This window comes from Pteropus medius, unplaced genomic scaffold, assembly GCF_902729225.1.
Source record: "Pteropus medius unplaced genomic scaffold, Ma_sr-lr_union100, whole genome shotgun sequence".
NCBI lineage: Eukaryota > Metazoa > Chordata > Mammalia > Chiroptera > Pteropodidae > Pteropus > Pteropus medius.
Genome location: NW_024351731.1, coordinates 4,845,244 through 4,857,550, shown reverse-complemented (window position 1 = coordinate 4,857,550; position 12,307 = coordinate 4,845,244). Strand labels below are relative to the sequence as shown.

At 56.6% G+C, this 12,307-nt stretch overlaps 1 protein-coding gene across 1 annotated transcript in view; it reads left to right on the top strand.

The window, feature by feature from the left end:
* Positions 1-12,307, top strand: part of COL22A1 (collagen type XXII alpha 1 chain) — a 186,233-nt gene that overhangs the window by 35,133 nt on the left and 138,793 nt on the right. Inside the window, exons 7-10 of the mRNA XM_039846211.1 lie at positions 3,819-3,899; positions 4,324-4,440; positions 7,807-7,851; positions 10,499-10,561. Of these exons, the coding sequence (XP_039702145.1) occupies positions 3,819-3,899; positions 4,324-4,440; positions 7,807-7,851; positions 10,499-10,561 (306 nt within the window). The remainder of the gene's footprint in view (positions 1-3,818; positions 3,900-4,323; positions 4,441-7,806; positions 7,852-10,498; positions 10,562-12,307) is intronic.

Genomic DNA, 12,307 nt, shown 5'->3' with positions numbered 1-12,307 from the left:
ATTATAGAACCCAGAGAAGAGACGTGCGACCTAGGTGAGCAGGGTAGGTGGGTGGGGTAGACGGGTGGCTTCCTGGAGGAGGTGATTCGTGGGATGAATAGGCTTTGTCTGTCAGAGGAGCCTGAAGCCCTGTGGTAGGCGTGCACAGCCTGCTGAGGTGGCAGGAGTTGAAGCGCATGTGGGCGGGGCAGGGTTCGGGGCAGGGTGCGGGGCAGGGCCAGGCCGTCCATGCACAGGCCGGGAAGGGTTGAGGCTGGCTGGGTCTGATTTGGTCCTTGGGGCTGCAGAGGGCAGGGCTGATGGGAAGGAGGGGGAGGGGAGAGCGCAGGTGGAATAATGAGAGAGGCCGAGGGCCTGGGCGGGGCAGGACGGGTGCTGGCCTGGGGATGGTGCGGTCCTGGTGACTTACTGCCAGCCACTCTGTCTTCCTTCCACCCTGCTTGTTTTGTGGGACAGGTGCGGCCCCACCTGGACTCGGGGCGCTGAGCCCTTGCAGAGGAGCAGCAAACACCTGGTGGCATTTACTGTGTGCCGCTCACTGCGTGCAGGGGCCACTGTGCTGAGTTAGTTCTTCCACACTCAGCCGCGTGGGCGCACTCACCACAGTGCCCTGTTTCATCAGGAAAACCAGGCAGAGATTGAATTATTCCTGCAAAGTCGCCAGCTCAGAAAGTGGGAGCTCAGGCTTCGCAGTCTCCGTGTAAACTCTGCGTTTGCCACTGGGTCCTGTCCTGCCCTGACTCCTAAATTCATGATCACACCGGGCCCTTAATCGGGCCCGTTGAGTCCAGTGTGTGGCATCTGGTGGCGCAGGTGGGTTCTTCTGTCTCCTCCTCTTGCCCACTGACACCAGCTGAGTGCCTACTTTGCACCCAGTCCTGGGGAATCCCAGACCCTCTGACATTTGTCAGTGAGAATACGGCTCCTACTTACGGTTTTATGCTGGGTTTCTAGATTTTAAAAAACCTAATGAATAGGTGGAGGAATTGTCAACAAGTGCCTTACCGCTTCGTGAATCTTCTGAGCGCAGTGGCTGTAACCTCGTGGCTTGGGGCCTCGGACACAGCGGGGAGAGACCACAGCAGCCTGCAGCTCCCCCTGGGAGGGATGCAGCTTCTTGGCCTTGCTTGGCCCTCACCTGGCCCTGTGGACTGGCTCCTCACCATACCTCCCAGGCGAGGAACCCGAGGCTCGGTGTTGGCATGCCTTGGCCGGTGGCCCCGAGGGGACAACAGGCCTGTGACTCACGCCTGGGTCTGACCGATCCCAGATTCCAAGCCCTCTGCCCCCCCCTAGTTGGTTTCCACATTGTCGCCAGATAAGGGTCACCAAGCTGCCAACGACTGGAGCAGGAGGAAAGCCAGACGGGAGGGCCATGTGACAGCTCAGCCCAGAACTGCCCCCTGAGTGTGAGCACAGGTCTCAGAGTGGGGCGAGGGCCAGAGGAGTGTCAGGAGGAGAGATCCTGGCGTGGCGCAGCGAGGGAGAGGGAGGAAGGGTCAGGATCCTGGCGTGGCGCAGCGAGGGAGAGGGAGGGAGGATCAGGCAGCCAGGAGTGGCGGGATTTCAGGCAGTTGGGAATCGGCCGCTCCCCGCCGCCCACCCAGAGCGCCTCTGCCTAGGCCCGGGCCGTCTGCGCTCCTGGTCTCCAGCCCTGAGCCTCTGCCTCTTCCTGCTCCGTGCCTGTCTCTGCAGCCTTGCCGGACGGGCCCAGCTGTAGCGTGTAGGCTTGCTAATGCAGAAAGCAGGACCGTCTCTGCAAAATAGGTCTTGTTCAAAAGAATGATTTTGTTGTTTTTTTTTTTCATCTGTGGGCTGGTGTCTTTACAGGAAATAAAATAGACAAACTACTGGAATTGTTATGTTTCTACTAAGCCAAGTCAGTGGACTGAGGGCTTACACCTACAGGGGCACCTCATAAGGGCAGGATGAGGTCAAGGGCTGGGCACCTGCCCGGTCAGCTTGCGGAGGGGCTCCCAAGTGCAGCAGAGGCCGGAGGAGGGCGTCGGGGAGGCGCGAGACCAGGGCAGCTAGCGGCACTGTTAGCTGTTAGTGGGAGAGCGTGCCTCCATCCACGGACGCGGCTCCGGTGCCAGTCGGGAAACGCTTGTCCATGCACGCGTTCACCCCTCAGCCGTGCTTTCTGTGCGTCTGTGTGTCGGGAATGGCGCCGGTGCTGGGGTGCAGTGGGAGACGAGAGAGAGCGCCTTATCTCAGAGTTGACATTCTAGCGGGGGACCCCGATTCTGGGAAACTAAACTAGGAAACACGCACGCAGTGCTGTATGTGGGAAGTGCTGTTACGAAGGTGCACAGGATGACGTGTTAGAGTGACAGGTGACAGGACCTGGGCACAGGCAGGTGCTTGTGGAGGTGAAAGCTAAGAGGAGCAGGAGGGAGGGACCACTTGGGGACTGGGAGGGCAAAGCGCGGGGGAGCAGGGCTCAGTGTGCTTGAGGGACTCGGGTCAGCGCGGAGCCCAGAGGGAGGATGGGCACGTAAATACAGAGTTGCCTCCAGCCCACCACGTTCAGCGTCAGCTGTACGGCAAGGTGCCGGCGTGGCGGGGACGAGGGCACAGTGAGCTCTCTGCGAGACTAGAGGGGGCGTGTCAGTGATCTGCTGCGTAACAAACGCCCCCTCATCCAAGAAAAGTGAGGACACCAGGCATTGACTGTCTCCTGGTTTCTGGCCAGCCCGCGTTTGGCTGTTGGTTCGGTCATTCGAAAGTGCAAAGGGGCTGAGCGGTCCACCCGCAAGCTTGCTCAAGTGGAGCCGGGCAGCCTCCTGCGGGCTTTTGAGCTGACGGCCTCAGTTCCTTGCTGGTGGCCCCTGGAAGCGGCCCTCGTTTCTCCACCCGAACTTAGCCATAGGGCAGCTCACAGCGTGGCAGCTGGTGTCCCACGGGCGAGTGCTGAGATCTGTAGACAGGACCCCCAGGACAGGAGCCGGTCTTTGTACTGCCTGATCTGGGAAGTGACCTGCCATCGCCTTTGCCACGTTCTGTTCATTAAAGCAGGTGGCTAAGCCCCTCCTACACCCCAGGGGAGTGGAACGAAGCCTCACCTTGCAGGAGCCTCAGAGAGTCTGTGGACACCGAGGGAATGCCCGAGCATGGTTTTGGGGGGCCTGAGCATTTGCTAGTTTTTCAGGGACTTTCCCAGAGGAGGGTCCACGCGCGAAGGCGTGGGCATGGGAACCCCTGAGGTCCAATGTTGTAGAGTGAGCCCGGAGTGAGGGGCAGGCCCCTGGGGAGGCAGGCAGAGCCAGTCCTGGAGGCCTTGACTGTCCTACGAGGAGGCCTGGGCATGTGTGTGTACGCGTGCGCATGTGTGCGTGTGTGTGTATGCGTGTGTGCACGTAAATTATTTTAAGAGGTCGTGGCATTAAAGGAGGTGGTAGAAGCAAATTTTTATTTTAAAAAGTTTGTTTAAACCACTGTGCGGAGACGCCTGGAGAGGTTGAAAACGACACAGAACTTTCAGAAGCGATTGCGACAGCATCGCGGAAGGGCCTTTAAATGGACGCGGTGACGGGGGTGTCGGAGGGCGGCCCGTGCCTCATTCAGGTGGAATGAAACTGGATGCGGACCTGTGCCAGCTCACCTGCTTGCACTTGGGGCCTCACTTTTAGAAGGCGTGTGAGTACGCGACTCTTAGATGTCCTCTGACACTCAGCTCAGGGAAGGCAGTGACTCCGGCTCAGCCCGGGGGGGACCTGGGGAGGAAGTGTCACCTGCTAGCAGAGCCTGTCTGAGGCTGTGGAAGGTTCTGTGGAAGGTTCCAGAGGCTCACCCTCTGTCCTCATTTCTCTTTCCAGTTTGACCTACAGCGGATTGTGATTTATTGTGACTCCCGCCATGCAGAGCTGGAGACCTGTTGCGACATCCCTTCGGGCCCGGTGAGCAGAGACTCTTACACAGAGAGGTTGGCAGCGGAAGAGAGGATTCTCCGTCCTCGGCCTCTGGAAGGGAGGGGGTCTCCCAGGGCCTCAGAACTGGCACTTGGGGGTTAGGGGAATGTCCATTATCAGAATGTGACCTAGAGGGAGCCCAATGATCATCAGTAGGGGTCTCTTTCCTGGTCCAGCAGGGTCACGCAGGTCAAGCTGTGGCCCCTGCCTCAGTCGGCACCACCCTGAGGCTACTGGCCAAGTGATGAGGCCTAGCTCTGTGGAACGAGAAGCAGGGGCTGGCAGGTCATCCCCAGGAGGGACCAACTGGCTGTGCCTCCGGTGCTCAGAGGAGGGGGAGGCCACAGTGTGCCAGGCCTGGGAGCAGTGCTGAGTGAGAAGCCAGGTCCTGACCCCTGGCCTTTCCTTCCAGTGCCAGGTGACCGTGCTTACAGAGCCTTCACCCCCGCCCCCAAAGCCTCCTACTTCCGGCAGTGAACAAATCGGGTTTTTGAAGACAATCAACTGCTCCTGCCCAGCTGGAGAAAAGGTACCTTTGTAGTCCACCCTCAATCCCCTGCCCAGAGCCCCAGAGCTGAGAGAGGCAGGCTGGTCAGCAGGGTCAGTGGTGGAGGTGGGAGTTTCCCATCATGCATGTGGTCTGCCAGGGCAGGATGCTCCAGGCTCTGGCCATTCTCAGGTCAGGGAAGTGTGCTTGCTCCTTGGACCTCCCGTTTCCTGGCTTTTATGCCCCCTAGGAGGGGAGTGGCTCCAATCGGTGCTAATTAACATTTCCTGGAGTTAATAAGGCATTCCCGAGGTTTTCCTGGCTCCTGTTTTATCGCCTCCTCCGCTCACGTGCCACTAACTCAAGTAGGATTTGGTTTGGGACCAGACTCCGAGCAGGCTGTGACTGGGGTTAGATGTGCTCTGTGGAGCACGCCCTCACCCTTTTCGTCTCAATGCTCCCTTTAACCAGCCACGGTCTGTAACCTAAATGCACGTGTGAGTAGGTTTTTATGCGTCTTATCTCTAATTTTGAACTTAAGTGTGTTTCTGTGAACACCACCACCCATCCATTACCTAGATTAAGGGTCTCAGTGAGGGCCTGGGCCCTTCGTCTGTTTTGTTTCTTTGGAGACCAGTGGCCCTTTTGTTAAGAAAACAGTATGCTGTCCACTACTGTAGCTGAACAAATTAAACACATGCACAAGCATGACAAAGGTAAGACTGTGCCAGAGCGGGTCTCCAGGACGTTCTGCTGGCCCCACAGACCCAGAGCCTTGGTCTCCAGCCTGTGGTCCTGTCCGTGCATCGCTGTGCTGCACCTCCCAGCTCGGGGCCAGCACGCAGCAGCAGCTCAGCGACTGCGAGGGGCGAGGGGGACTCAGACAGAGCTGTGAAGTCACGGTCGATGGGAACTGCAGTGGACACACTAGGAATTTCAGTGACAGGTTTCTGCCGGTACACCTGCCCTGGCGGGCAGTCTCCCCTCTCCCTCCCCCCCTCCCTCTCTCCCCTCTCTCTCCCCTCTCCTCTCCTATCCCCTCCCCTGCTCTCTTTCACACCTTCCCTCTATTATTTCCACCCAGGGTGCCAGACCCTGGGGGTGGAATGAAGGCACCCGAGCCTGGGGCCAGGCCGGTGAGGACTGAGAGCTGCCGGGGTGGAGCCAGCGTGGGCACGCGCAGTGCTGGGCAGCGGCTCCTCCTCCGCCCCTGACAGGCTCACGGTGGCCACAATCTGTTGACCCAGTTCACCCGTTAATGAAATAACAGAAAAGCCCAAATCCTTTCGAGCCCTCGTTTTTGGTGGAGAACCCAGATGAGAAGTGTAACAGTGTTGTGAAGTTTGGATCACTAGCCGGTGTGTGCACAGCCAGCCTATGCCAAGAAGGTGGCCAAAGCCAGCCTCTCCAGGCCACACCTGTCCCCAGTGCAGGCCCGTGCCCTGGCTGTACCCTGCCGAGGCTCCTGTAGTTTCTGGTACGAGCGGGGAGGGAAGTCTGGGGTGGAGCAGCCCTCCACCCCTGGCCCCTCTCCAGCAGCCCCGCGGTGGGTCCCCATTGCCTCTGCAGCCTCATCTCACTCCGCTTCCCTCCCCGCTCCCATGCCAGGCACGGCCACCTGCTTCCTAGAGGACTCTGATCTTCTTGGCCCCTGGCAAAGGCAGATGCGGCTTCTGCCTGAGCGTCTTCCTCACTCCCCCGTCTATCCAGCTCAGGCCTGCCCTTCTTCCAGCACAAGCCAGGGAACCCTTCCTGAGCTGCTGTTGGCTGTGTGATTTCCCTCCCGCCCTCGCCCCTCCTTCCTTTCTTCCCTCCCATTATTCATCTGTCCATTCAATAACTATCTATTTAGCAAGAGCCATATGACCTTCTCTCTCTCTGCCTGTGCTTCCATCTGCTGTGACGATGATCACATTGGACTAAGCGTGTCTACGTGTCTTTACTTCTATGAGATGAGTTCTAGATGGCAGAGGCTAAATATTGCCCTGTCTGTGTTTTCAACTAGTGATATAAAGCCTGAAAGTATTAAATAATGGTTGAATTGATGGATAAGTGGATCAGGGTATGAAGGATGGGTGGATGGGTGGATGGGTGCATGGGTGCATGGGTGCATGGGTGGATGGTGGATGATGGTGGATGGATGGGAGGAGAGGTAAACGAACACACCCTCTCTTTCTCACTGGCAGGATAAGATATCACTCTTCAAGATTTTCAAATGCCCAGCCTCAGACTCTGGGTGGTATCGCCCAATAAGCCATTCCTTTATTCATTCAATCATCCCTTATTTTTGACAGTAAACATCAAACACCCATTTGTGCTGAGCATAGAGGTTTTCAGACACATAGGCTGTGTGTCTTAAAAAGTCCTACAGTCAAAGCTTACCACCAGGCCTGCCTGAGACGCTCCCAGGCACAGGTGGCTGGGTAGGGGCCTGCCCCCCACCGAGAAGAGCTTCAGCAACCCTTTTATTAGACAGGGGCCGCAGCTCCCTCCTCCATCCTCACTTCATAGGATGTGCGACATGAGGGACCCGGGAGTCCTGGGGGACAACTCTGGCCGCAGGCAGACGTGGCTTCCAGTGCTTTAAACCTTCAGCTCAGTTCACAGAGCATTTCTGCTCTTTGCCTGGGTGGTCACGAGGCCTGTGTCGCTGCTTCCATTTCCAGAACCAACCTCTTGGTGGGCGCAAGGCATTCTGGGGGGTGCCACGTGAGGCTGAGCACACAGAAGGTATTCATCTCTTTGCATGTGCAAGTGACATTTATGAATGCATTTTTAAAACTGTTCTTGAAGTAGCTGAGTGCACGGCCGTAAGAGTGCTCATGCTCTTCAGTGACGGGTGGTGCCCACGTGTGGATGGGTGTGGTGTCACTCTTCATTGACGTGATGAGATTTACACGTATACAATTGTAAGGATCATGTTGCATTTGTTTTTAGAGTGGCGATATTTACATGCATCCATAACTTAACAAGTCACAATTTTACATCCGGTAATTAGAGCTTTTATGCAAATAGCACATATTTTAAAAAGCAAACAATGTTCATATTTAGAAATAGCCTGTAGACATGTTCTATATTTTAGTGAATGATAGGTATATGAATCTTCAGCAGGCCACATGATTATTAGTTTTTTAACTGAAAGGATGGCACATTCAGGTAAAAATAGCCCCTAGGGTACCATCTCGTTTGTCTCTATCTTTGTCCCGCCAGTGGCTGCACTAGGTGATGTCCAAGTTCCCTGCCAGGTTTGCAGAGCAAGAGCAGGGGCTGTCGCTCCAGGGAACCTCGTCCGGCCTGTTGGTCGTCACGTGGCTTCCGGGCACGTGGGTGGCTAACCAGCTCGTGAAGGGAGCAAGGGGACGGGTGAGAACAGAGCCGCCCTCCTTTCCTTGGTCTTTCTTCCTTCAGGGTGACAGGGGCTCCGATGGTCCCGTAGGACTCCCCGGCTTGAAGGCCAGTACTGGAGCTGGTAGAGGCACAGTTAGGGGCCGAGCAGTCCTCCGCTCTGCCCTCTGTGTCAGGAAGAACGGTCCGTGTGTTCGATTCCTGCCCGCAGGATTTTGCTTCTGAGCTTGTTGGGATGGAAGGGTGGGCAAGCAGCATAGAAGTTGGAGCATCTGAGTCTCTTTGCTCAGACCTCCATTTCTCAGTCTGAAAACGCGAGCAAGAAAGGGTTGGGGTCCGCCAGCCCTGGCTCAGGGCCCGCTTTCGCCACCAGGCTTCGCTCTCCGTGGAGCTATTTCCGCTCAGTCCTTTCAGGCTCTGTATTCAGACACTCGGGGTGTTGGGCTTGTAAGAGTCTATTTGTTCACACTGCAGGTTCCGTATGTTTAAATTCCATGAAGTTCTTTTTGCACAAATTTTCCAAACTGCTAATTGCTCTAAGCCAGCCAGGTGCTTCTTCTGGGGTGCGCCTTCCTCAGCCACAGCAGCCCCTTCTCTCCACCATCCCCGGCTGCAGTGCTGCGGAGCTGGGTGAGGCTGTCCTCTTGTGTCGTCATTTGGGTGTCAGAAAGCTGCGTGCGTTACCCGTGGTCCCATAGGGGCTAGTGAAGCGGTTCAGCAGTGTCCAGGGGCCGCTGCCTGGCCTGGCATTTGAAAGAGGGGGCTGGCGGAAACGTCTAGAGAGCACAGCCTCCTGCCCCTCCCCTCTCCCGTTCCTGCCCCTGCTGCCCACTCCCTCTCTCTTCCCTCCTTCCCTTCCACTCTCTCTGGTTTCTCTCTCCCTCCTTCATCCCCATCCCCACGTTACTTATTGTCACATGATTCAATCAGACCCCCACTGAGCCCCTGCTGGTCCTTTGGTCCTTCTCCCTTCCCACTGTGCTTCCATCTCCTCCCTTTACCCACCCTTCTCCCCCACTCCCCAGTCTGGATGGGAGCACGACACTCCCCATTACAAACAGACCATCACACACACCACACACAGTCACACCCCACAATTCCTTAGCGCACACAGCCCCACACAGCACTGCCTACCCACACCATCAGACACATCATTGCACACAGGTACCATCACCACACACACTCATCACACTACACACACAACACACACCATCATGCACATCATCACATAGGCCATCACACACCGTGCCACACACACACACACAGACTGACACCCACGGCCTACTCAGCTCCCCTCCCCTGCTGTGAAGCAGGACAGCGCGGGGTGGCCCAGGGGCCCAGGTGGTCACTGAGAAGAAGAGCAGGGCTTTCTGCCTCACTGAGCGCCCCCGGGCTGTCACCTCAGCCCTTCAGCTGTCGGATGGCAGAAAAAAGAAAAGGCTCCCGGGGTTCGCGGGCCGTAAGTAGAACAGTTTACCTGAGGCAGCGTTGTCCATGGTGTGACCTCGAGCTGAGCTCTCAGCGATGCAGCCCGACTGGACGCCAGCAGGGAAGGCGAGGTGGGGGGTGGCGTTCTGAGCAGGGGAGTGGTTGTGGCCACCTGGAGGCCAGCCCGGCTCCCTGTGGCTGATCGCAGTCCTGGTCCCTTAGCACCCCACTCGAGTCGTGTCCCCGTGGATGGACTCCGGGTAAGCGGCCGTGGTCCCCAGCGGCCCCATTTACCCAGATGCAGCTTGGGTTGAGTCAGCAAGCATGGCCTGGTGTCCCCTGGGTGCCAGGGCCCAATCTAGATGTGAGGACGTAACAGTGGATGACAGAGAGCCCTCTCCTCAGGACTCGCAGGCCATCGGGAAGAGGGACGTGACTGAGAGGCTTGGGGCACCGTGTGGGGAGCGCCCTGGAGAGGGCTTCGGGACGCCATTCTGAGGGAGGCGTCCTGAGCTGGGTGCAGCGGGGTGTGTCGGAGCTGCCTGGGACAGAGCGGGCAGGGCATGGGCATTGCAGGCCAAGGGAACCGCACACGCAGAATAGCTGCTCTCAGAGTGCAGAGTTTGAGATGGGGCCAGGGGGAGACGCAGTTGCATTCCGAGAGAAAAGGGAAATAGGACAAATTGGCCGAGGCTGCTGCGCTCTGCACGCGAGCCTGCGTGGACCGGCTGTGGCACAGTTGGAGCCTGGGCTCCGGTCCCCACGGCCCTTGGTGAATCTTTCCTTCCCTCGCAGACTCTGTTCTCTCTTCCACCTGCCCCCTTCTCTTCGTGGACAGTCGTGAGGGTCCAGGGCCCTCCTGGGCACAGATTTGTCTTACCAGTGGCACAGTCGGGGACCCTGGTTGGCCTCTGACAGATTTCAAAGCACCTTCAGCCTCTTTGTCTTGTGCGTGCTCATGGTGGCGGGCCCATTTCCCAGAGAAGGAGCCTGAAGCCCAGATTGTCGTGATGGCTCCCATTAAGTAGCAGAACTGGAGTTTGAACCTGGGGCTTCTGATTCCCCGTCTGGGGCCCTGGCCACACAACAGTGGCCAGGCCATTCCCAGGGCTGAGAGTACGATACTGTCATCTGCTCAATTTCCCAAGATTCCCCGAACACCTGGAATTAGAAGGTTGGGGAAATGGTTAAGATGCGTCTTCCTTTTCCAGGGTAGGAAGTATGGCCTCGCTTTGTAGTTGGCAGTGACAGAATCAGCTGCTCGTAGGGAGTTGGGCATAGTGGGCCATGGGCAGCCCAGTGTTCATCTTCGGTTTTGACTCCTCAGGGAGACGTGGGAGCCACTGGGCCCGTTGGAGCTCCTGGACCCAAGGGCGAGAAAGGGGACTCGGTAAGTGACGGGCTGCCTCTCTGTGTGGCTGGGGTGGGAGACACAAGGCTTTCCCCAAGCGTGCATATCACCTAGAATGCACTGAACCGCCCCCAACCTCTCAAAAATGGCCTCTCCCAGGCTCGGAGGCCTATAAACTTGGCTGCACTGGCCACTCTGGTCCTGTCTTCTACCACTGCACCCCACCCCTGGAATTCTGCCCAGATTGGCAGAGACGTGCTCCCAAGCTGGCCATCGCCGCTGGCTCCTTTGGCATCTCTCTCCCATCGGGAATGAGTGTGCCCTCCATCTCCCCCCACCTCCCCTTCCCCTCACCCCTCTCTGCCAGGCTCGTGTTTTCTCATCATTCACCTCCACTCTGAGTGGTTTCCTAGGATGTCTCCCCGACCCCCAAGTGACCCCCGGGTCACCCCCTAACTCTGTGCTCCCACATCACTGGCATTTCCAGCAGCAGCTGGCTCCCTGACGTCCTGGCCTGTGATTTGTCATCATGGTGTCCCCGGTGCCTGGCCTAGCTCGGTGTGTTCATGAGTGAATGCAGTGGATGGTGGGTCAGAGAAGAATTACAGAGATGAACAAGTCACAGCTCAGAGCAGGTCTCGGGAGCCGAAAGTCTGGGAAGCAAATCCTGGCCCCACCAAGCTTCTCAACTTCTCTGTCCTCAGTGTCCTCGTCTGTAAAATGGGGATCGTTAACAGTCCAGTGGCATTTTGAGGAGTAAATGAGTTCATTCACGTAAACGATTGAAAACAGTACAGGGAGCAGAGCAAACACTATTGTCACTGTTGTCACTGCTGGCGTGGTGGAAGCACTAGCTCCCAGCCTCCAGCGTGGCATCATGGCATCAGCAGCGCAAGCTTGGTGTCAGATGGACCTCAGTAACTGTCCTTGGCTCTAGCCTTACTTGTTGCGTGATCATGATCAGGTCTCTTAACCTGTGAAAGCCTCATTTACTCCACTAGCAAAATGAAGAAAATAGCAATGATTTTGTCTGTAAAACGCCCGGCCCATTGTAGATGCTCAGCGAAGGACAACTGTCTTTATTTGTGATTGTAATTAGTTCTTCTAGGGTCTCAGTACTAAGGAGAAAACCCCAGAGGACAAGACAAAGCATCTCCCCTAGAAGACTTGACCTGACAAATGCAGCTCACTCAGTGCCTGACGTTGTCACCACCCAACAGCTCATTACCATGGCTGCAGCATCTGCTCTCTTCCCAGGTGCCTCCTGTGGATTCTCTCATTACTCCTCATAATGGCTTCTTAAACGTAGTCTTGTCACTTCTCTAATGGGAATGACGCAGAATTTTCCGACTTGAGTGACTTGCCCACGGTCACAAGGCTGGCTCTGGCAGAGGCAGAATCAGATCCTGCATCTGTTTTAATCTGAGTCTCGTGCTCCCTTGCTGTACTGTTACCTTTCACCCATGCCGCCTATCCCTGCCTCCTCAGTATGGGTAGAAAGCACCTGCTCTGTGCAAAATAACATGAGAAAAAAAAAGTTGCTAACATTTAACAGCACCTACTCGGTGCCTGGCTCTGTGTCACATGCTTTACAGCACCTACTATGTGCCCAGCTCTCTGTGGCATGCTTTACAGATTTCAGGCTCATTTAAACCTAATATCAACTTGGTGAGGTGGGGTCTAGTGAAACGCCTGTCTTACACGGGAAGGAGAGAAGGCAGGCAACAGACACTGTCTGTGAGGGCACAGGTGTCAAATTCAATAGACAAAGCATCCTAAGTAGCC